The sequence below is a fragment of the Danio aesculapii genome, chromosome 5 (assembly GCF_903798145.1).
Source record: "Danio aesculapii chromosome 5, fDanAes4.1, whole genome shotgun sequence".
Lineage (NCBI taxonomy): Eukaryota > Metazoa > Chordata > Actinopteri > Cypriniformes > Danionidae > Danio > Danio aesculapii.
Genome location: NC_079439.1, coordinates 2,437,177 through 2,463,300, shown reverse-complemented (window position 1 = coordinate 2,463,300; position 26,124 = coordinate 2,437,177). Strand labels below are relative to the sequence as shown.

The 26,124-nt window shown below is 40.2% G+C and overlaps 1 protein-coding gene across 2 annotated transcripts; it reads right to left on the bottom strand.

The window, feature by feature from the left end:
* Positions 1-1,139: 1,139 nt before the first annotated feature.
* si:ch73-55i23.1 (uncharacterized protein LOC100148818 homolog) lies at positions 1,140-20,675 on the bottom strand. 2 transcript variants are annotated; one of them, XM_056457221.1, is made up of 15 exons: positions 20,601-20,675; positions 20,449-20,474; positions 19,711-19,819; positions 19,481-19,623; positions 19,202-19,403; positions 10,523-10,616; positions 10,311-10,451; positions 9,791-9,856; positions 9,660-9,701; positions 9,333-9,458; positions 8,020-8,163; positions 7,684-7,767; positions 7,448-7,602; positions 1,609-1,774; positions 1,140-1,527 (listed from the first exon to the last, which is right to left on the bottom strand). In XM_056457221.1, exons 2-15 carry the CDS (start codon positions 20,472-20,474, stop codon positions 1,379-1,381), a joined length of 1,647 nt encoding a protein of 548 aa, XP_056313196.1. In that variant the 5' UTR covers positions 20,601-20,675; the 3' UTR covers positions 1,140-1,378. The 2 variants fall into 2 exon arrangements, with proteins under 2 accessions (XP_056313196.1, XP_056313197.1); XM_056457222.1 differs by having other exon boundaries at positions 20,449-20,492; positions 20,601-20,658.
* Between the last annotated feature and the right edge of the window lie 5,449 nt (positions 20,676-26,124).

Genomic DNA, 26,124 nt, shown 5'->3' with positions numbered 1-26,124 from the left:
TTTTCAATTTAACAACATAAAAAACGGTGGACCAATTGGATCGGTTTTCAAGCTGACCGCAACTTTACGTAGGAGAGCGGTCCCCCCGCCCTCCAATTTTGATTGACAGGCGCGTCATCATATCCTCAGTTTGTTGATTCACGTCCGCCATTTTCAGCGTGAGTCGAAGCGATATCACTAAATGAACACGCTAGCTCTATTTTTAGATGCAAGGCTCATTGGGCTCAACACAAGATCAATATTCTCCACATTATCGCTCTAATCGGAATTATTGGTTGTATCTTTAGGTAGGTTTGCAAACATGTGTACTTCTCATTGAGTCTACCTTATACTTCAGCCGTTTGCATTTCTCGCGATCCCAGAAGCTCCCTGTGATCTTAACTAGCATGCGTTTTAGAATTCTAAACATCGGTTTCTATCAGGGTACACTCAAGTCGACGGCTGGGCGCCGCGGACCGCTGCTGAAACCTATGTTTAGAATTCAGAAATGCGTGACGCGACGATTCGGGACACTTCATGTTTCTGCCGCGCCACAGAGAGTGTCTGGTGTGCCGTGTCGCGGCTTCGAGCGCCGCATCCGGTGCCTCAGTCAAAGTTAATTCAGTGTGCGTGGTTATTAGTTTCTGTGTACAAGCTCGGCACTTGAAACTAGCACACAGTTGGCTGTAAAACTGTACAAAGACACAAATGATTTTGTACTCTCTGCTTGGTCTGTGTCAGAGTCGTATATGTAGGACTGAATGCTGATCCTCTCCTCCTCCTTTCAATCTGCCTGTCTGTGTTGCAAACACAGAGCGGGTGAGCTCATGGCCCCGCCCCCATGTTACGTTGGGCGGGAAGCCGAAACTAATTTACATGTGAAGCAACACACCCCTAAATCAGCGAGCTGTGGACACGCCCCCAACATGACACTTTTTAAAACATTATAATAAAACAATCTGAACTGTATTTTAAACTGAACCTAAACTGGCACACTCAGAACAACCATAATATTAATATTAAATCATAAAAAAGAGGTCAACTATGGGCCCTTTAAATAACACACAGTGTTTCATCCACAAATATAGCAATATAAAATGGAATAAACATTAAGTCATAGAAATAAACATCTTAAAATGCACATTATCAGACACATTAAATCAAGTCAAGTCAAGCTTTATTGTCATTCTGCTACATGTGTGAACATACAGAGGAACGAAATGTCGTGTCTCGCAGGACAACGGTGCTACATAAATGTTTAATACATAAATGATTAATAAAGAAACTAAGCTGAAAACGAATGAATCAATGAATGAAACATGCATTTACACTGAAAAAACAAATCTAACACTGAAGACTTCATTCCTTGAGAAAGTACCACTTGTTCGGGTCATATTTTTTATCCAATGACTGCACGGATCTCCTCCATCAGTCTTTCTGCGGTGTTTGAGATGTTTTTTCCAGCGATGTTCATTAGATCGGTGATCATCTCAGCACTGAGAGCTTTTTGGAAGGTGGCATAATTTCTCCTCCAATCCTCAAGTTGATCTGAAGAAAAGGTTTAACACATTAAAATCAGATCACAGCTGATATATTCCAGTGTTATTCAGCGAGACGATCTTAACTTGCCTCCGCAGTTGACCACATTAAAGAGAGGCATGTGAATCACGGTTGGAGTGTTTTGGCCTTTGAACACATAGAAGTCCTTCGGTTTCTCGATGTCTTGATCAGGAATGTTGACTTCAGGAAAAGGGATGTTTAGTTTTCTGCACGTCTCAGCAGCGTCTCTCACTGTCTGCAAGAGAAAATCAACAGAGATTTAATATTCTACAGTCTCTGAGTAAACTTGAGTAAAACTGAGGAGAGGAGTGCACCTACATTGTTCAAATAAAAAAAAAATACCAGATATTACATGTAAAAACAGACCAAATATAGTGCGAGAGATGCACTTTAGCGTACCAGGAGTCTGGCTTATAAAATTTGCATAGAAACCATCCTAAACGTGAACGCACACCAGAATAAATATTAATTCATTTATTAATGATTACGGCTGGTGATGATATAAAGTGGTCCAATTAAGTCATTATTTAAATATGTTTACTTTTAGTTGGGGTTAGGAGTGGGGTCTGGGGCCTGTGTCTTATTAAAAATGTTATGTCAGGGTTAGACCAGTGGTTTTCATTGCTAAAGTCTAGAAAGGATTACAGTTGCAGAGACTTGGGCATACACATATCAATACAGCGTCATTTTGTGAGGATGTGCAACCATAATTATTATTTTTACGTTAATGTGTGGGGGGGTGTATGCGTTGATGTTAATAAACACAATGTAATGGGTAATTTAATAAATAATTTTACATTAAGGTCTGGCCAGAGCTGTATCTCTTTTAGCAACAACTGTTTTCCACTGCAGCCTCCCAGTGGACCATGGCGGTATTGCAGTCATGCAGAATGTGCTTGTTTTCCTTATATAAAGTTTTGTAAATAGTTTCCCGGCTAGCAAAATTCATGTGGCTCAAATCCGGCCCATACCAGACACTTACATCCAGCCCACATACCGCATGGAATGGCACTTGGGCGGTTCGCTCTTGTTTGCCAGATCTGGGCCACAATTAAGCCATAGCAATATCCTCTATCAGCCAGAAAACAAGCAAATGAACCAGAACTGACCCTATTCTGGGCCACAGTTTGCTTTTTTTCTGGCCCAGATCCGGCCCACACCAGACACTTACATCTGGACCACATACTGAATAGAATTATGGCTCTAGGGCGGTCCGCTCCTGTTTGTCAGATCTGGGCCACAATTAAGCCAAAGCAATACCACATATCAGACATAACTCAACCAAATGAACCAGAACTGACCCTACTCTGGGCCACAATTTGCTTTTATTCTGGCCTAGATCTGGCCTACACCTTACACTTGCTGAGTGCGGCAAAGTACAAAAATCCCAGCATGCATTGCAGTATGAGTACTTTCTATAGCTTATTGATGCTCCAGTTTTCATTATTTGCTGTTGATTCTGCTGTTTATGTTTGTGAGTTTTGTTCATTTAGTTACTTGTCACCGTTGTTAAGGTTCATACACTGATTATTGATGTCTTTGTGAGCAGAAGTTGAACCATAAAATTTGTTTTAGCTTATAAACTATCATAATTCTGTGGCATGTGCAAGCATGTTTATACGTTACTTCTAATAATGGAACTTCTAAAACATTGGTTAACATCAGTGACATATTATTTCATCACAGGTTGTGCCTCACTTCATTTTAGTTTTTTTTTTTTTACTTGGCTTGTTTGCTGTAATGAATAAACTTTTCAAGCAAAGTTCTTAAAAGTAACAGCAGCCCAAAAGGAAATTAATATTAAGAGGTTCAGGGCTATGAGCCCAACTAAAGCAAACACTTTTCTCCATAATGTTGACTAACTGGGCCACATTTGCCATATCTTCTCTGGGCCGCTTTAGGCTCACAGCCACATTAGCCAGAGCTTACTGTGCTGAATATTCGCCAAAAGTGGCCCACATTTGTTTTAGGATAACTGAGCCACATTTTCCATATCTTCTCTGGGCACTATAGGCTAACGGCTGCATTAGACAGAGTTTACTGTGTCGAATATTTGCCAAAAGTGGCCCGCGTATGTTTTAAAATAACTAGGTCACATTTGCCATATCTTCTCTGGGCCACTATAGGCTCAAATCCAAATAAGCCAGAGCTTACTGCGCCGAATATTTGGCAAAAGTGGCCCACATATGTTTTAAAATAACTGGGCCACATTTGCCATATCTTCTCTGGGCACTATAGGCTCAAATCCACATTAGCCATAGCTTACTGCGCCGAATATTTGGCAAAAGTGGCCCACATATGTTTTAAGATAACTGGGCCACATTTTCCATATCTTCTCTGGGCACTATAGACTAACGACTGCATTAGACAGAGTTTACTGTGCCGAATATTTGGCAAAAGTAGCCCACATATGTTTTAAGATAACTGGGCCACATTTTCCATATTTTCTCTGGGCCCTTATAGGCTAACGACTGCATTAGCCAGAGCTTACTGTGCTGAATATTTGCCAAAAGTGGCCCACATATGTTTTTAGATAACTGGGCCACATTTGCACCTACACGTGTGAGCCACTTTAGGTTTAGACCCAGATCACCTTTAAATGACTATGCCACATTTTTGCCAACTGTGGCTCACATTTGTCCTATGTCATTTGGGCCAAATTTACCATTTTCCTCATGGGCCACATTAGGCTCACATTCTGATTACATTTTGCTATAAGTGCCAAATCTTTACCTTAAATGGCCTCTAAATGAATTTGAATCTTTGGCCCCCCTTTGCCATTGTACGGGTGGGCCACTTCAGGCTCACATTCATTTTGTATGGGCCGAAGGAATACCACCAGTGCCTCATAGCTGACTAAAGTGGCCCAGATTCGCATGCTATCAGGGTTAAGTGCAAGAAAAACACTAATATTTCATAGTATTGCAATAAATGTACATTTACGCAGTGGTGTGAATGTGTTTCCCCTTACTGATTTTTTATTGTTTGTCACACTTTAATGTTTCATCTCATCAAACTAATTTAAATTTTAGTCAAAGATAACACAAGTAAACACATCAAAAATACAATACTTCACAGCCCTGTGTAAAAAAGTGTTTGCCCTTTAAACCTGATAAATGGTTAGGCCACCCTTAACAACTGCAATCCAGCATTTTTGATACATTTCTTTGAGTCTGTTACTGTCACAAGGGAGACGCTGACAATGGAGTGCGGATCTAAATGCAGGATTTATTATAAAGTGAATGGTCAGACAGGCAATCATCACAATCAGGAGCTAACGGTAGTATACAGGGAATCCAGAGTCGTGGTCGAATAACAGGCGAATGCTCAGTACAGGCAGGCAGCAGGCAATGTAAACAAACAAGCGAGGCTAGGGTCAAAAACACGGCAGGACAAGGCAAGGAAAACGCGTCGTAATGTTAACTTTGACAGATCAACAAGTCTGTGTGACTGATGTGTGTGTGTGCGTAGTAATCGGTTTGTGACGATCCTCTGGCTGTGTGTGTGCTCATTACCGGAACTTGAAATAGGTGTGTGTGAGCGGAGTGCATGTATGGAGTTGTAGTCCATAATGTGGCGCATTTGTAGTTCTCCAGTGAACTGCGTGTTTCCCAGCGAACTGCAGCCGCTAGATTGCTGGTGATCATAACCGTACGTTCACACGAAAGCGTTAAGAGCGTCAAAGTAGCCGGAAATCATTCAATTTCAATGAGAGCCGGCGGTGATAAGCGGCGAGGAGCAGCGCGACGCGTCTTCGCCGCCGGTGTGGGCATCGAGGAGAGTTGAAATCAAGTCAACTTTATGGTAATGAACTATGACGCGGTTTGGCGGCAAGCAATCAGAATGAAGAAGTCCAGCGCTTGACAGGAGTTCAGAGAACACAGACCTGTGAACTTTGGTTCTGACCACAGTTGTTCCCAAGGGTTTGATTATTGCGGTCGCCGGATTTTCAATTATTTACAATGTTTTCTTACAGGAACATGCATTAAATAAGTTACATATATATTTATCTTTAAAAACGCGGGAAGCTCATGAACAGTACAAAACTGTATTGCTGCTTCAGGATATTTCAGACATATGGACATATTGGATAATTAAGTGGAGCAAAGCCACACGTAACTTGATCTTCCATTGTTAATGAATTTGATAAGAAGTGCGCAACATTTTCACGTAACTTCATGTAACTGATATGCTAAAACAGCCCCTTCAAATACGAGATCAATGCAGCAAATTTTGATGCTCTAGCCGCCGGAGCTGAAGGCAGATAGCATTGTCGCCAGGGCGGCCAGACCGACCTTGGACGCTCTCATCGCTTTTGGTGTGAACGTAGTTATAGCACTGTAGAGGAATTTTAGCCAACACATCTTTGCAGAAATGTTGCAATTCAGCCACATTGGAGGGTTTTCAAGCCTCAGCCACATTTTTAAGGTCATGCCACAGCATTTCAATTGGATTTAGGTCAGGACTTTGACTAGGCCACTCCAAAGTCTTAATTTTGGGTTTTTTTCAGCCGATCAGAAGTTGCCGGTTTGCAAGTCCTGCTGTAGAACCCAAGTTCACTTCAGCTTGAGGTCACTAACAGTTGGCGAGAATTTCTCCTTCAGGATATTTTGGTGCACAGCAGAATTCATGGTTTCATTAATCACAGCAAATCTTTCAGCTCCTGAAGCAGCAAAACGAGAGGGGTCTGGATGCAGGCCCGGTGCAGTTGCAATCTGAGCTGCATGCAATGCTTTTTAATGAGCTCACCAGTCCTGACCCCACCCCTAAACATACCCCTCACAGTGACGTCACTAGGTCTATTGAGTTCATTGTGTCTGACTTTGCATCTCTGAGATATGCATTCTCAGCTTGCACCATAAAGGCTGCATCCAGATTCTATTGAGCAACACAGCCCCAGACCATCACACTTATACCACCCCCACACTTTACTGTTCAGAATTTAACCCCACACATCTTTGCAGAAATGTTGCAACTCAGCCACATTAGAGGGTTTTCAAGCTTCAACCACATTTTTAAGATCATGCCACAACATCTCAATTGGATTCAGGTCAGGACTTTGACTAGGCCACTCCAAAGTCTTAATTTTGGGTTTTTTTCAGCCGATCAGAAGTTGCCGGTTTGCAAGTCCTGCTGTAGAACCCAAGTTCACTTCAGCTTGAGGTCACTAACAGTTGGCGAGAATTTCTCCTTCGGGATATTTTGGTGCACAGCAGAATTCATGGTTTCATTAATCACAGCAAATCTTTCAGCTCCTGAAGCAGCAAAACGAGAGGGGTCTGGATGCAGGCCCGGTGCAGTTGCAATCTGAGCTGCATGCAATGCTTTTGCAATGAGCTCACCAGTCCTGACCCCACCCCTAAACATACCCTTCACAGTGACGCCACTAGCTCCATTGAGTGCATTGTGTCTGAAATTGCATCTCTGAGATATGCATTCTCAGCTTGCACCTTAAAGGCTGCATTCAGATACTATTGAGCCAGACCATCACACCACCACCACACTTTACCGTTGGTAAGATGTTGTTTTTTCTGAAATGTGGTGTTACCTTTATGCCACACATAATTTGACACACGTTGTCAGTCCACAGAGTATTTTTCCAGAAGTCTTGGGTCCGAGACGAGGCTTTGTTTTCTTTAACACATTTTCACACAGGGCTATGCAGTTTTCCATTTTTGTTTTCCCTTAGTAATACAAGCTTGTATTATCTTTGAGGATGATTTTAATTTGTTTGATGATCTGAAACATTAAAGTGTGACAAACATGCTAAATTATAAGCAATCAGTAAGAAGGCAAACTCTTTTTCATGCCACTGTAGTGCCATGAGCAGTGCGAAGACAGCTAAAGTAATGGGAATTTTCTTAGAGCCAAATCAAAAACATCATGTGCATCCTTGATTATATTATACCAGGAAAGGATCGCCTTCACTGAAATCCAGAGAAATGATGAGGTCAATGTTTCTTTCTTTTCTCAGCACAGAGAAGTAGGGTGAGTTCAGCAACAGCCCGGCATCTTCATAGTCTCTGGTATCACTTTTCAGAAGAGCAGTAGGCACCTCTTCATCTGAGGGATCACAGTGTAAAACGAGTCTGTTTATTACATTATTCACACTCAAATGCCAGCTCACAGCACGTCTGTTCTCACCTTTCATGTTGTGGAGAAAGTCATAATTCCTGCCCCAGATCCACAGAGCCATGCATTTAGAAATAGTCATTCGCATCTGAGTACCTGAAATTCAACTTCGGTAAATGCATCTGATTTTGTTTTTCAGGTGAATCCATGCTTCTTTGAACTTGACATTTTACCTTTACTTTGCGACTTACAAGTGAGGATAAAGAAAGCACTTCAAATCATCAGAGAGTAGAAGTCAATAAATACTATGATAAGGCTATTTTACAAGTCATTTTCTACTCCAAACATACAAAGAGGAGAGAGTGTATCCAGCAGGTGGTTTAATTCAATTAGTTTAATTATACATACCTAGAGGCAATTGCAGTTTCAATCTACACATGAAGTCGCACACATCCTCTGTGTATTGATTGATTTCTGGTTCTGCTTCTCTTTTATCGCGGAAATTCACTTTTTTCACTTGAGATATGAGCTGCTGTTCATCTCCAGAGAGCTCTGAGGAGGAAAAAGGCATGTGCATTGTTATTAGCTCTTCTAGTTTCTTAACAGACTGCTAATGTCAGTGGTTTTGTGCATGTGTGTGAAAAATGGGGCCAGATCATTAGCTGATATGGAGGTGGTGTATGGGGGACAGCAGGTTATTCAATATACGGGATATTTTGCCGGTGTCTGAAGTGCTGTTGATTTTGTTATGGTAGTAAAGAGTTTTGTCTGGAAGCTGGAAGGCACATGATGCCAGCTGGGCTTGATAGCTGCTTGGGTCTACAGGGTCTTAAGATTTGCCCCATGCTTTCTTTATTGCTCTTAGTGCTGTCCGATGTCCTCAGAAGGGGTTTGAGGCAATAGGGCGCATTGGTCTGGTGAAGACGAGACAGATGTGTGGAGGACAGAGAGCACAGATTGCATCTTAAAGCGACTGGGTGCGAGTGTGGTTGAGGGAAGCAGTAAGTCAAAACTTATTTGATGTGACTTACAAAGTGTAGGCGCAGTAGGTAGTGCTGTCGCCTCACAGCAAGAAGGTTGCTGGTTCGAGCCTCGGCTGGGTCAGTTGTAGTTTTTGTGTGGAGTTTGCATGTTCTCCCCGCGTTCGTGTGGGTTTCCTCTGGGTGCTTCGGTTTCCTCCACAGCCCAAACACATGTGGTACAGGGGAATTGGGTAGGGTAAATTGTTACACCTTACCAGTATCGGTTTGTACGCCCTTTTGCCTTCAGAACTGCCTTAATCCTTCATGGCGTAGATTCAACAAGGTACTGGAAATATTCCTCGGAGACCAACAAGCATGCCACGTTCAAAGTCACTTAAATCCCCTTTCTTCCCCATCCTGATGCTCGCTTTGAACATGTCTACATGCCTACATGCACTGAGCTGCTGCCATGTGATTGGCTGGTTAGAAATGTGCATTAACAAGCAGTTGGACAGGTGTACCTAATAAAGTGGCTGGTAATTGTGTGTGTGTGTGTGTGTGTGTGTGTGTGTGTGTGTGTGTATAACTATTGAATGTTTGAACAGTATTAAAGGCTAGTATATTATAATTCAAGGATATTATAAGTATATTAAGGCGGGTGTAACTGTAATTAAATTAAAAGCTAAAATGAAAAGTAGCTAGTTCTTTGTAACTAATTACACCCAACAATGATTCCTGCACACGTTAGGAAAATCTTACCTTTCAGCTTTGTTCTGATGGATTCATCAAGAGGAGTCGGATCCTGGCCTTTCAACACACAGATATTCATGTCCGTAAGATCCGTCAGCACCTGAGAACACTGGTCTTCTGGTGGGGGGTTTGGATCTTTTGAAACACGCATTAAACAAATGTGAACGCTCTTCAATAACTTTAATGTGGGTTGTTTTCATTACAAAATTGTGTATCAGACATTTCCTCACTACCAATGTTTTGAATTGAAGCTAAAAATAATTATCTGTTCTGTAACACTTCACACTAAGGTGAATAAGCATTTGTCATATTGCTTCTATGCTTGAAATGCTTTACTTTTCTTGGTTTCCTCAGCGGGTGTTGATTCCATAAAGAACTCTGTGGAGAAAATTAGATGCAATCAGTATTGATATTTCAACCAAGCACTGCATCCTTATTCAGAAGTGAGTTTTAAAATGTAGCGGCACCTTGTATTTTCCCCAAGATAAAGCTGTGAATCATTTCTCTGTCACCTAAAGCACTGCCACAAAGACCTGCAGAAAAGGTCAAATATCATTTAAAAGTAAAATACAATCAATTATGACAGTCTTATACAGGGATGGGCAAACTCGATCCTGGAGGGCCGGTGTCCCTGCATAGTTTTGCACCAACCCTAATCAAACACACCTGCGTGTAGCTTTCTAGTGATCTTGAAGACACTAATTAGGGTGTTCAGGTGTGTTTGATTAGTGTTGGAGCAAAACTCTGCAGGGACACCGGCCCTCCAGGATCGAGTTTGCCCATGCCTGCTCTAAGACATAAAATTTAGCCATTGTTCAGAAAAAAACATCTGTGTAATAAGGTTTATTTTAACGACTAAGTATTGTGTTATAATCTTTTAATTACTTCTTAAGATTTGTAATTGTGCTGTGGTTTATACCAATGTTTTGACACATTGTTCAATGATAGTGTGTTTTCATATTGATAAGCTCTCTTGTTGTTTGTTACTTTGCAGGTACAGCATGTCCACTTCAGGCTGCGGTTTGACTTTACGGCCGTTAGTAAACTGGCTGCCGAAACTGGGAGTATCCACAAATGCTCCAGTGAGGGAATAACCAGCTTCATATGGAGTGATCTCGAACCAGGGATCTGTAGATGCACAATTCACCATTATAACAGCTGACATGAGCACAGTAACATTTTCTTTCTTGTATACAGACCTCCGTCTTTGCATTGCTTGTCGATCACTGTGTAGATGGGAAGCGGGTCTTTCTTGTGCTGCTCCTGCTGATCGCTAAGTGTGCTCTCGTCAATCTGTGAAGATTTTTTTTGGAGACTGATATCACAAATATACTAATAATATGTTTTATTGTCAGTGAGTTGTTTAGCAGAGGTACAGCCTCATATGGAGTTTGGCATCATTCCAACTAATTGTTAATAGCAGACGTAACACTTTAAAATTAAAATTCCAGGATATTATTATTATTTTTTTTACTGTAATGAATGTTGTCAGGAAGATGGCGCAAAAAAACTACAAGGAGAAAGAAAGTTCTAATAAAGGAATTCATTAACAATTAAGGGAAGAATTGATAAGGATGAAAAAGAAAGAATATATACACACTTTATTAGGTACACTTTACTAGTACCGGGTTAGACCCACTTTTGCCTTTATAACTGCCTTAATTCTTCATGGCAGAGACTCAACAAGGTACTGGAAATATTCCTCAGAGATTTTGCTCCATATGGACATGATAGCATCACACAGTTGCTGCAGATTTGTCGGCTGCACATCCATGATGCCAATCTCCCGTTCCACCACATCCCAAAGGTGCTCTATTGGATTGAGCTCTGGTGACTGTGGAGGCCATTTGAGTACAGTGAACTCATTGTCATGTTCAAGAAACCAGTCTGAGATGATTCACGCTTTATGACATGGTGCGTTATCCTGCTGGAAGTAGCCATCAGAAGATGGAGACACTTTGCTCATAAAGGGATGGACATGGTCAGCAACAATACTCAGGTAGGCTGTGGCGTTGACACGATGCTCAATTGGTACTAATGGGCCTAAAGTGTGACAAGAACATATCCCCCACACCATTACACCACCACCACTGAATGTGGCAGCAGAAATGGAGACTCGTCTTGAGTTGCTGCCATGTGATTGGATGATTAGAAAGTTGCGTTAACGAGCAGTTGGACAGGTATACCATATAAAGTGGCCGGTAACTGTATTAAAAAACATCAACCCAGAGAACAGGACTGTATTGAAAAAAACAATAATCCCATTTTAACTAAATTCCAGTCAAATAACTACAAAATATAATTGTAAAAAATCCTTCTTGTTGGCCTTCGCTTTTTACTATCATCCATCAGCAGCCCCACGCTAATGATGATGGACAAATTGAAAGTCAAACTTTGCAAAACTTTCAACCAAATGTCTAGGACTGTTTATACAAGTATCCTCATTTTAATCCTCCTCAACTCGGGATCCTTGGTAAACGTCATCTCACAAGACCTTCTGAATAGTCTCCGTCTGCCAAGTCAAGGCCAAGATTTCAGAGTTTAAATCATTCAAGGAAAACAGCTAGAGTGTGAGAGGGTGAAATTCAATGCTTGTCTTCCCAAATGTCAAGTCAGTTGTCTTCATGAGTAATCTTTCACCTGTTTGGTAGTGAGGAGTTTCCCAGTGAAGTGACCTACTGAAGTTACTTTTGTAGAACTGTTCAACATCTGTTGTCAAACCAGATCCACCTCTCTTATTTGGGACTGCAGGGATCCACAGTGGATATCCTGGGATTCCCATGGCTCAACCTTCATTTACACAATGTCCAATAGGACACAGTATGAATGAACCACAAGAGCTACTTGTCACCATCCTGCACGTTGTCTTCATTCCCCTAGAAGTCCCTGTGTTTCCCCTCTGCCTTTGTTCTTCCTTGTGTGTTCTTGTTTACTTAATTTTGATCACCTGTGACTTGTTCCAGCCTGTGTATTTGTCACTTTATCTGTGTTCCTCACCTCACTTGTTTTCTGGATTTTCTCTTGGAGTGTTTTCGTTTGGGTCCAACACAACTGCCCCTGTGGCTCAGCGGTTCACACACCAGTCTCCACACCAGAAACCAGGGTTCAAGACCTGACCGTGACACTACTATTGTGTAGAGAACACCTTCCTTCACTGCTCAAATGGCTTCCGCTCTCTTTGGGACTCCCAAGCCCACCAAAGTGACCTATTACATCTATGTTCCAGGATGTCTTCAATAAGCAAGCTGCGACTAAACTTTCTCCACATAAGTCATGGGACTGTGTGATCAATCTAAGTGTGTAGCCAAACTCCCCAATGGTAGAATCTACATGCTGTCCATTTTAAAGCTTGAGGGCAATGGATAATTATATCAAGGAAACTCCGAGACTATGATTCAGTCATCCATCTACATCTCCAGTGCCTTCCAATTTCTTCTCCCCTGGTAAGAAGGCTGGGGGCTTGAGTTTGTGTATAGACTTTAGCATTCTGAATGAGAGTATCATCAAGTTGCCATATCCTTTTCACTGTCAGACTTCGAGGAATTATGTTGAGCCTTGTGGACAAGCTGGACCTGCAGTCATTCGCATCCTGGAGGGTAAAGAGTGGAAGATGGATTTTATCACCTCGGTTGGCCACTATACATTAAGGGTTATGCCATATGGCTTGTCCAACTATACTTGAGTGTTCCTGGGATTGATGAATGTGGTGCCCCTGGAATTCCTTCTCTAGTTCCTCATAGTCTTTATTTATGGCATCCTCATATACTCCCAGAACCTGGCCGAACATCGCCACAATGTAACACAGGTCTTCCAGTGACTCCACCAACATCATTTCTACTTGAAGCTGGAGAAATGTGAATTACATCACTCCTCTCGACAGTTCCCCGGGTACATCATCAGCGAGAATAGCATCCAAATGGACTAGGGAAAAGATAAAGGAATTCTGGACTGGCTATATCCACAATAGGTCATAGACTTTCATTGATTCCAGGGATTGGTTCATTTTTGTTGGAGATTCATCAATGATTTTCGTCTATAACAATATCCCCTTACTTTTTTCCTAGTCCCTGTCCTGGATCAACACTGCCCATGAAGCCCATGAAGATACGGTTTACCACAGCTCCCACCTTTTGACATCATAATCCGCAGATACCCTTTGTGGTCGATGTTGACTTCTCCACCACTTGCATAGGAGCTGTGCTGTCCCAATTTGCTGGTATGTCTCCTATTCATTACTGTTGTGGATTCTTCTCCAAGAAGTTATCCCCAGCAGAGCAAAACTATGACATCTGTATCCTGAACTTCTCGACATAAAGTTTACCTTGGGTGAGAGGTGCAATTGGCTGGAGCAGGGTTCACCAATCTTTGTCCCTTTCTCTGCTAAGTTTGGCCCCAACTTTCTTGGAAGTTTCAAGTACACCTGGTTAAGACCTTGATTACTTTGTTCAGTTGTGTTTGATTAGGGTTGGAGCTAAACTCTGCAGGACAACGGCCCTCCAAGAACAAGTTTGGTGACACCTGAGCTAGAGGGAGCAAGACATCTGTTTACTGTGATTTCAGATCACAGATTTCTGTAATACTTACATATAGCCAAGAGACTGAAGCCTCCTGGGGTTTATTCTACACCAGTCTTCACTTCACCATCACTTACTGTCCAGGTAACCACAATGTAATAGCTGATGTTCTGATCAGACTATTCTCCCAAATAACCAGAGCAGGGGCGTCGCTAGACACCATTTACTGGGGCACGTGCCCCAGTAAAAATCTGCTGTGCCCCAGTAAATCTGTTATTCTGTAAAATGCCAAATTCGAGTTAGATTTTGCTTGATTTGTTAGTGTACTAATTAAGATAAAAAGATCCAAAAAAACTTTATACAACAACCGCTTGAGCAGTTTATTGGAAATACTAACTGACGTTGAGTCATTGACGCATGCACGCAAATATTCATAGCCGCACCGGCCGCGCGCTTCCGCGCGCATTCGCGCACTTCCGCGCGCGTCATTTTTACACACATGGCGCTCAGCCACAGCCCGAGTTGGTGCAGCTGAGGGTGGGCATCGCAGACAGAAGTGTTGGTGTTGGAATGCATTTGAGGTGGGCTATGTAACAATGACAAAAGCAGGGCTTGAAGTGGGATAGTAGGCACATGCACGCTGTAGCAGCACTATTATACTGTACTTAAATCATTTGTGTGCCTTGATTTTTTTCTGTTGCTAACGTTACACGCCCTCACCATTTCCCTCGGGAAACAGGAGTATACCGGCCGTTTTGTATCCCCACCACTTCAAGTACTGGACAAAACTAGTGCTTAAAAAACTTTTTAAAAGTTTTTAAATGATGTGATATTATTTTGACTCATGTACTCATGTAGATGGACATCAGGACTTTTTTTGAGCGACGCAGACAAAGTGCAGAAAGGAGAGATGAGTCTGAGGGAGGTAAGACTTGATAAACAAACTTCACTATTAGCCAGATCAGATCAGCATTAGGTCAGGCATCAGATGAAAGCCAATTAGTCATAGGAAAATGTCAAAATCTGTAAAATTGTTTTAGAGCATTATTATTTATTTCCATTTTAATCGTTTATTTTTCTGACTAGAATGACACAGTCTGAGCATAGCACACCAGTCAGGTCTTTATCTTAGTTTCCAGTTACATTTAGGATTCATTTCAAAGTGGTATTATTTTTTATTTAAATTATTCTAATTTCCCTGTGTTGGGTTGCAGCTGGAAGGGCATCCACTGTGTAAAACATATGCTAGATAAGATGACGGTTCGTTCTGCTGTGGTGACCTCAGATAAATAAAGGGACTAAGCCAAAACGAAAATTAATGAATTATTCTAATTTCCCAGTGCTGGGTTGCAGCTGGAAGGGCATCCGCTGTGTAAAACATTTGCTAGGTAAGTTTTCGGTTCATTCTGCTGTGGTGACCCTAGAATAATAAAGGGACTAAGCTGAAAAGAAAATGAATGAATGAAATCATTCTAAACAGATTAGGAACATGTCACTTAGAAATATTACTCAAAATAAGGGGAGTCTGCTTTTAGCTTTTTGCTAACTATTTTTTTTATTTGTATTTGCTTTTATGCATTTGATATGCGGCTGATCTCATGCTCTATTTTTTATTCTAAACTGATTTTATATATTTTTTATTGCAATAAAATGTTCTTTTTATCTCAGACTTTAAATAAACATATCTGTATTATTGCATAGCATAAAACCCATTTTGCTACCCTCTTATTCAACATAAATACATTTTCCAAAACTGTTTTCTAAGCTTATGCTTAATTTTGAAACCACAAATGACCATCTAACATCAATAGCCTCATAATTACTTTTTTATTAGACTAATGTTTACCACACTAGGCATTGCAATTTCTCCAATTCATGAGTAATATGAGTGCAAAGTCTATATAAAAATGGACCAAACTTAGGCAGTTTAGCTACTAGTTTTGCCTAACTTCTCCACCACCCATCTGCTCATTCTTTTCACCTGAAATTATTATATTTTAGACTGCTATGCTATTTGGGATAATGCAACTTTAAAGACTTTACAGAGATCTTCCTGAGAACTGATGCTTTTTCATATGATGTCTTACTAAGACCCTACAGGTGGAGATGGAAGAGAGGTGGAGCTGGGTAAACAGGTGGAAGCAGGGCAGAGTGAAAGTTTGGAGAAGGACAGGCATAAGATAAGCGTAAGACAGGAGAGCCATACAGAAGAAGCTGAGGGAGAAATGTGCACAATGGCAGCAGAGAACTTTGGACAGGGAGCAAGGCCAAAAAACACTGTTTACAACATAGAGGGAAATATAAGTGATTTGGGGGAAAAGCATTGTGGGCCAAAACAGGTTAAGCTGTCCAAGTATCCCCAGCAGTATTTTGGGTTAAAAAAGCGATCTTTTAATCCAAATTGGTTTGGAAGCTTTCCGTGGTTGGAATATTCTATATCCAGAGATGCAGCTTTTTGTTTTTCATGTAGGATGTTTGGCAAAAATCTGAAACATGACACCTTTGTTACCACTGGCCTAAAAAATTGGAAAAAATCTCTAGATCTCTTTAGGGAGCATGAGAAAACCCCTGCCCATAAAGCAAGCATGCTTTCTTGGCACAGCTTTAAAGCCAGTGCTGCTCATGGCAGTGTAATTGAACAACTGCACTCAGCAAATGAGGCAGAAATAAAAGACAGACGAGAGTACCTCACCCGTATTGTGGCTGTGACACAATTTCTGGCAAAACAAAGCATACCCTTCCGGGGCCATGATGAGGGAGACTTCAGCCACAACCGAGGAAACTTTTTGGAATGTATGAATCTTCTAAAGCAGTTTGACCCTTTTTTGCAGTCTTATTTAGCCCCTTCACACAGTACCTACTTGTCACCTTCATCTCAAAATGAATTAATTGAGTGCTGTGCTGAAGAGGTTACAGCAAATATTGTCAGGGAGGTTAAAAGGGCAGGTATGTTTTCAGTCATGGCAGATGAAGCCAGAGATGGCAATACTGAACAGTTGGCCATATGTGTTCGATATGTTGCAGAAAATACTGTGAGGGAGTGCTTGCTTGCAATGGTAACACTTGCACAGTTTGATGCAGAATCCATTACTGCTGCTATAGAAGATAACTTGAAGTGTCATGGTATTGATGCCCTTAAGTGTGTTGCACAATCATACGATGGCGCTGCAGTTATGAGTGGGTCTTCAGGTGGTGTACAAGCCAGATTTAAACAAAAACATCCAGAGGCCATCTATGTGCACTGCTATGCACATCAGCTCAACCTAGTTTTGTGTCACACCTGTCAGGCCATCCCAGAGGCCAGGGATCTTTTTGAGCTACTACAGAGTGTGTACTCATTTTTCTCTGTTTCACTACTAAACCACCAGCAATTCAAAGATGTTCAACATAAGCTGGGGTTACAGCCATCTGAACTTGTTCAGATTTCAAAGACTCGCTGGTCAAGCCAGTTGCGGTCTGTAAATTCCATCTTAGAAAACCTGCCTGCAGTTCTTCAATGTCTCTCTGGCATCAACAACTCCATGGCAGTAGGACTCCATGCCAAACTCAGAAGATTCTCCACAATATATCTATTGAAAATGTTCAAAACTTTTCTGTCCATAACTGATAATCTTCACAGATACCTGCAAAGTGAAACCGTAGACCTTGCTAAGGCTGTGGAGTATAAAAGAGCTGTGTGTGACACTCTCAAGCAGATGCGCACAGATGAAAAAGCCACTATGCTTTATGATACTGTCAGTACCATTTGTGCAGCAAATCAGATCCCAGAGCCATGCACTGCTACTAAACAAAGACAAAAACAGAAACGCATAGATATGTATGTAGTGGACTTTAGTTGTAGAGCAGTGAGTGACCTCAGTGATTCAGAGAAGCTGAAAATTAACCTTTTTCTACCTTGCCTTGACAGAATGGTGTTTGAGATGGAGCAACGATTTTCATCTCTTAATAGCAAAATATTGAGAGGTGTTCAGGCCTGTAATCCTCTATCTGATAGCTTTCTTTGTGAGGAGCACCTCCAAGATCTGGCAGATCATTACAGTGTAGATCTAAAATCGGAGGAGGTTTTAGTGGCTAAAAACTATCTGGCTCACAAAAAGGACAGCCTTCCAATTAAGGATATACAATCCGTTTTCAACTTGCTGGATAAAGTCATGTTTCCAACCTTGACACAGGCTATGCAGATATCTCTGACAATCCCAGTTAACAGTTGTCATTGTGAACGGTCATTCAGTGTACTGAGACGGCTCCACACTTGGCTGAGGTACACGATGGGACAAGAAAGGCTTCACCATCTTGCCGTCTTGTCAGTTGAGAGAGAAGAACTTTGCAAATTGAGTCAGAGTCAAGTGATTGATTGTTTTGCCAAAATGAAGAATAGGCGGTACACTTTGATGCTTAATTGAATCCTTGTAACCTGGACTTGGCTTAGAACTGGTGAATATATTCTCTTCTTTTTTTTTTTTTTTTTTTGAAAAACACTTGTCATGAAATGGCTGGTTTCTGTAAATGTTGTAATTATAAATTTTTTTTTATAATTGTTCGTTATTATTGTTACTAGAAAAAAATGCAAATGATGAAAAAGAAATTTGCCAGTTATCATTAGTTGTGTATACATATTAATTGCAGAAAAACATGTTGAGAATTGATGTTTGATGACACTTAAATAATAAATATATTAATAAAGTGGTATTGTACACATTTACTTTTCCTAGTGCTTTTTGCAGTGTAGGAATAATTGATTACACAAGTATGTGAAGTTTAGCGCAATATTGCAACTGCTTTTCAACAAAAAAGGGTCATGTGAGTAATGGGGGGCCTGTGCCCCAGTAGAGCTTTAGGTCTAGCAACGCCCCTGAACCAGAGCCTATTTTCCCTCCAGCTATCATTGAGTCCAATGAAACCTAGACAAGGAAATCTGTAATGTCAATCTCTAACAGCCTGCTTCGCTGGGAGGTCTAGAAGGAAAGGAATAGATACACACCACCATACAACAAGAAATTCTGGACTGTATCCACAATTTCCAAGCTCTGGGGACACCCTTGCAGTCAACGAACTCCATGACTTCTGTCTATGTACTCGTGGCAGAACAGAAAATACAAGAACTTCGATATTACCTCAGGTCATTTTGCCATGATGACCAGCACAGTTGGAACCGCTTCCTCCCATGGTCCGAGTATGCACAGAACTCTTTCCATCAATATTCATATTTCTGTCAATATGTGTTTCACATGTTTCAGAGGAATAGCAGAACAAGATTAGAATATTGTCTCAACTGTGCTTCACTTTCCCTGACATCCCATTATCAGAATGAACACTTTTATAAAATCTGATTAGATGTCATTGAAGATAGTCGCTGCCACTGACCTCTTTCACAAATGTTGTGACAGCCATCACTGCCCAGACGTCAGTCAAGCTGAAGTGGTCTTTCCCGCTGAAATATTTCAACAGTTTGTTATGTGCATCTGACCAGCGGACTGCAGGACCGCTGATTCTCCTGACGATTCTCTCTTTGACAGCCTGTAGTTTAGTAGACCAGTCTGGTTCCTTATATAAGGAGGCCATGCACCTTCAGGAGAACAACACACTGCTCTCATTTCTGACATGCAACACAATTCAATCTTTATCTGTGTGTGTGTTTGTTACCAGGTGGATCCAGAGACTCCGCTCAGATAAAGGACACAGTCCAGAAGACCTGCTTTATCAAGCTGATCCAGGCATCCCAGCAAACCCACCATGGCTCTTTGTCCTCCTCCAGAACCCAGTAATGCAATGTTTGGCACTTTATCCTGAATCACACACACATATTCATCAACTACAACACCATTTGTTTGTAAGTTCAAGAAGAAATAGTCATGAAGTTTTAGATGTTTTACCTGATTGCATCTTATGCCGATTTTCAACAGGGTTTCCAGAACATCTTTTCTCCTTTTAGCCACAAACTCCTCCTCGTTCTTATTTAGAGAGTGTGCGATTCGCACTTCACTGCACAAACAGACCAACCAGGGCTGAATTTACCTCAAATATTTTATATACAGTTGAAGTCAGAATTATTATTATTATTTTTTCTTTCTTAAATATTTCCTAAATGATGTTTAACAGAGCAAGAAAATTTTCACTGTATGTCTGATAATATTTTTTCTTCTGGACAAAGTCATTTGTTTTATTTCGGCTAGAATAAAAGAAGTTTTTAATTTTTAAAAGCCATTTTAAGGTCAATATTATCAGCCCCTTTAAGCTATATTTTTTTGATAGTCTACAGAACAAACCATCATTATACAATAACTTGCCTAATTACCCTAACCTGCCTAGTTAACCTAATTAGCCTAATTAAGCCTTTAAATGTCACTTTAAGCTGTATAGAAGTGTCTTGAAGAATCTCTAGTCTAATATTATTTACTGTCATCATGGCAAATATAAAATAAATCAGTTATTAGAGATGAGTTATTAAACTATTATGATTAGAAATGTGTTGAGGAAATCTGCTCTGTTAAACAGAAATTGCAGAAAAAAATAAAAATGAGGGCTAATTATTCTGACTTCAACTGTACTTGAATTGAACAAGTATATTTGAGCCATTTGTCACAGAATTCTATGAATCTGAGCTGGATTACCTTTCCTGGAAATTGGGTCCACTCATCTGTAATTAATAAGTCGTCTGTCAGCATTAAAATCCAACATTAAAGTTAAAATCTTCAATGTATAAACTGTACCGTCAGACTTTCAGTCACATACAAGTTGTAAATGTTTTAGAAAATATACTCACGACTCTTGTTAGTCTTGTCTAATCCTCAGGATCAGCAACAACACCGCAGCTGTTTATGTCTCGAAATGACCGAATATTATCTTTTATGGGCTGCAGATCATCATGAAGGGGTGGGGTTGCTTCAGCTCTAGTCCTGTTTTGAAACAGAGCTGTTTCTGCTACTTTACATGATTATGTTTAGATTTTGTAGTCTTACCTTTATTCCAGACTTTTCATTAAAAAAATCCATTATTTCAAAAATGGTCATGTTTTCCAACCATAGGAATACACAACTATAGGGTTGGCAACTATAGTGGCAAATCAAATGTAATTTCATTGCCTTTCAATTCAATTCAATTCACCTTTATTTGTATAGCGCTTATACAATGTAGATTGTGTCAAAGCAGCTTCACATAAAAGGTCACAGTAAATAGGAACAGTGTAGTTCAGTTTGTAGTATTTAAGTTCAGTTCAGTTGAGCTCAGTTCAGTGTGGTTTAATAATCACTACTGAGAGTCCAAATATTGAAGGGCAAATCCAACGATGCGCAGCTCTATAGATCCTGAACCATGCAAGCCAGTGGCGACAGCGGAGAGGAAAAAAAAACTTCACTAATGGCGAAAGTGAAGAAAAAAAACCTTGAGAGAAACCAGGCTCAGTTGGGCACGACCATTTTAATTTCTCCGCTGGCCAAACGTCTTGTGCAGAGCTGCAGTCTTAGTGGCGGAGGCTGGAAGCTGGCCTCAGCGAAGACTCGTCTGTCTCTGGAGCGTCACAGGAATCAGTCTCATGTTCTCCACTCTTCCATGACCATCACAGTAGCTGCTCAGGATACGGCCTGGTCCAGGATATGGAAACCTTGGGATCATCTCGTCGTTTGTCTTGGATCGAATCAGTGGCTCTGCATAGTCTGAGGGCCTCGGGAAGAGCATCCCCAGGTGGAAATGGAGAATAAAGAAAATAATTAGCGTAGCTGATGTTCACAGTGTATATCAACAAGATGCATAACTTGTGTGGAAGCCCCCTAAGTGGTGCACTAAGTGTACGCTTTACTGAACAGATAGGTCTTTAATCTAGTTTTGAAGCCTTAAATAATATAAAGTAATATTTTCTAAGAAAGAAATCAATGAAATCATTGTTTTATTTCACCTGATTTCCATAAATGAATGTACTAAAATAACAAACTAATACTAAAGAAAGTACATTTACTTAAAATAAAAAAATAAATAGTATTATTAAATCTATTGGAAACATTTATGTGAGGAATTGACATGATGTATGCACTCAAAACGGTCTATTAATCAGTCTGCATTTGTAAAAAACAACAAAAACAATATCTCAATTACAGCAATTTAATCATCTAGAAGTATCTTGTGAGTTCGTAGATAAAAAATATCACTGCATGTATATTTATTGATTTAACTAAAGCTCTTGAGATTTTATTAGGGATTGTGTGTGTAGAAGGGGAAGGTATCAAATCAGATTCAATGGAAGTGTTTACCAGAGTTCCCCAAGGATCTGTTATGGGGCCATTATTATTTACTATTTATGTAAACTGTTCATAATAATAATAATTATAATAATAATAATGAACTTTACATCTCAAAGCAATTTACACAGAACAATGTAAAAATGAAAAAGGAAGAATATAGAGAACACCCAGTATAATAATATTAAAAGGTAAAAGCAACATCTTACACAGGACACAAAGAAATCAAAAGAGATACGTTTTAATAACAATAAATTTGAAGAAACTGAAGATTCAGTCTGTCTGATATCAGAAAGGAGAGAGTTCTACAGTTTTAGTGCGAAATAGGAAAAAGACAGATCTCTCATGGATCGTAAATGGGGAGGGGGTACCACTGAAACACTATAATCAAAGGATTGTAGATTGATGCAGATGCTTCAAATTTAAGATGAATAATGATGAGCAAGACCTTGAAATCTTAGGTCAGCATGAGAATGTTAAAATCAATCCAAAACCTCACATGGAGCCGGTGCAATTACTCTAATTACTCTATTACTAACATGGACACATATGCTCTTTTGACCTGGTACTTGTTAGTTTCCTAGCAGCTACATTTTTTACCTATTGAAGCTTACTTAGGGTGGTTTACCATGTTAGATGGTAATATTGAAAATTCATGGTTTCAGTTTTATGCAGATGACACTTTATTAGCCGTCCTGAATGATTCGCCCCTATCACTGTGATTTTGTTTTTTATATTATTTAATATTATTTTCATGATAAAATTGTGATATTGAAGATCCTGAAAATAAAATGGTGCAACATGAGTAAACAGTTTTGATTTTATTTTCTGAAATTCAAGTTTATTTTAAGGGTTTTTGACGGGTAAAATGTGAAAATTAAAAAAAAAAGTAGCTCTGCATAGAGTGCATTATTTTTTCTAGTTCACTCATATTTGATAACATACAACTCTTTTGTGAAGTAAATAGTAGCAGAGTCAATTTCTTATTGCTCTCAACTGAGTAAGTATTTTGGCAGAGTAAACCTAAAGTTCCTCTGAACAGAGTTAAAAAAATATATAGCAGAGTCAATTTCTTATAGCTCTCAACTGAGTAAAATATTGGCAGAGTAAATTTGTAGTTCCTCTGAACAGAGTAAAAAAAATTACCAGAGTCAAATTCATATAGCTCTCAATGGAGTAAAATAGTATGAGAGTAAATTTTAAAAAACTCAAAATAGAGTCAAATATTTCATGAAAGAGTAAAATATTTCCTCAAAATTGAGTAAAATTAACTCTGGAAAAATGACTCTATTAAAAGAGTAAGTTTTACTCTTTCTAGATAGGGACCAAATGTTATCTTTTATAGAGTAAAATTTTCTTCAATTTGAGTAAATTTTACTCTGGAAATTTTACTGTGTGTATTTTATTCCCTCAGTTTCTGTTTAACGGAAAGATAAACTGCTTTTATTCTAGCCGAAATACAACATGGGGGGCGAATAATTGTATATAACCTTCTTATTGCTTTGCTCCTACATGATCAGAAGCACTGGATTATTTATTTACTAAATTTAATATATTCAGAAACAAACATTGTAAACATTGACAGATCTGAGTGCAAAGCTGAGAACTGACTAAATGACTGCAGCTCTGCACAAGATGTTTAGCCAGAGGAGAAATGGTCGTGCTCAACTGAGTCTGGTTTCTCTCAAGGTTTTTAATTCTTCACTTTCGCCAATTGGTGAAGTTTTTCCCTCTCCGCTGTCGCCACTGGCTTGCATGGTTCAGGATCTGTAGAGCTGCGCATTGATGGATTTGCTCTTCAGTGTTTGGACTCTCAGTAGTGATTATTATTACTCACTATGACCATTTATGTGAAGCTGCTTTGACACAATCTACAATGTAAATAAGGGTGAATTGAATTGAACTAGTCAATTTTCACATTCCCCTTTCAGCTACGCTGTACACACCCTCTCATTATCAGAGAACCACACTTGAAACAGCGAGGAACCACTGATAAGGTGTGTATGTCATAGCTGTGGCTGATAACAGCTTTAATAAACACCCCATTTGCGTTTCTTATTGCCTTCTTATTGACTAGAAAACACTGCGACTGGTGTCAGAAGTTAACGAAATGAAGACAGCTGAAATGAAAACACACCACCATTTAATAAGAGGATTAAACTATGTCTTCGTAAGCAGTGTTAACACACTGATCAGAACAGCTTCAGCATCTGACAGACAGTAGTGGAGAGTTCAGTAGCAGGCAGTATGTATTAACAATGCTTGGTAGTCTGGCTCAGCTGAAACATCAACAACAGCAACTTGGACGGCAAAAATTCAGAGAAATTTGCTGGAAATATTAGAGCAATAAATAAACAGTCAATTATTATTCCAGTATCAAAACATAACCACCCTAAAACCATATCTGACTATAGGGCAGTCTCACTAGTTATGAAAGTCTTCAAGAAATTAGTGAAAGGGCTGTTATTGGACAAAACTGAACCATTTGTCAATCCATTGCAATTAAAGGGGTGCGGGATGCAACACTGAACTTATTGCACCTGGTGTTTAAACATCAGGAAGTCAGTAGTAATCATGCAAGGCTATTATTTGTAGATTTCTCTTCGGCATCCAACACAATTCAGCCAGACTTGTTAGTTCACAAGCTAAGATGGAATTTTGGTGTGGATGCAGGTATGACTGCTTGGTTACTGGATTTCCTCACTAATAGGTGTTACGACTTGATGATGTTAGACTAGGGACTGAAGTAAGTGACATTTATATTGTGACAATTTTGTGTAATATGGCAGAAGAAGAACCATGCATCAACCAAAATACTGCCAAAATAGAAGGGAAGTTTCATAAACAAGTTTCGAGAGGAACACGTGATATGATCAACTTCAGCTGATCCTCATCACTAATCATTAGCTAGCCTATCGGAGCACTCCAAAACTACTATATATATTCTAGCTAAACTTCATTCCCTATCTCTGTTTTCGGAACCCCCCCCTCCCAACCCCCCCTATCCTTACATTATCCCTCTTCCTCTTTGATCGGGCAACACGGTGGCTCAGTGATTAGCACTGTTGCCTCGCAGCAAGAGGGCCACAGGTTCAAGGCCATTTGAACCAGTTGACACTCCCTGCGCACTCCCAGTTTATATGTTCTCCCCGTGTTTGCGTGGGTTTTCTCCGGGTCCTCCGGTTTCCTCCCACAGTTCAAAAACATGTATATAAGTGAATCAGATTACAGTCACAAGCACCCAGCATATACATGCCTAACCAACCAGCCAGAAGCGGGGGGGGGCATTCGAGAAACACCTGATCTCGTGTCCCTCCTAATGCTCATTAACCAGGCGGGAGCCTTGGGTTCATCTATCTCCGAGCTCAGGGTTCTCTCCCGGGACAGCATGCCAAACCTGCTATTATAGTTGAGCATTATCTAAGTGTGAACTCTTGAAACAACGATAAACAGAGAATAGTAATAATAAAGAATAATAATAATATAGATAACAAATAATAACCAGGCACGCAGTGGTGCAATAAGTAGTGCTGTGGCCTCACAGCAAGAAGGTCGCTGGTTCAAGCCTCGGCTGGGTCAGTTGGCATTTCTGTGTGGCATTTCTGTGTGGCGTTTGCATGTTCTCCTCCGGGTGCTCCGGTTTCCCCCACAAGTCCAAAGACATGTGGTACAGGTGAATTGGGAAGGCTAAAAATTGTCCATAGTGTATGAGTATGAATGAGTGTGCATGGATGTTTCCCAGAGATGGGTTGCAGCTGGAAGGGCATTCGTTGCCTAAAACAAATGCTGGATAAGTTGATAGTTCATTCCACTGTGGCGACCTCAGATTAATAAAGGGACTAAGCCGAAAATGAATGAATTAATGTTATTTAGGCCCTTGACATTCCAGCTCATTAATCTCAACTCCTTAATAACAAAAATAGGAGGCTGTAGATGAAAAATAAATAAATAAATGAAAACTGAAGACCCATATATGAACACTTCGTATAGGAAAAACTACATATAAAAACATGACATTATGATGGCACCATCCTGTAACAAACTCCAACCCTCCCA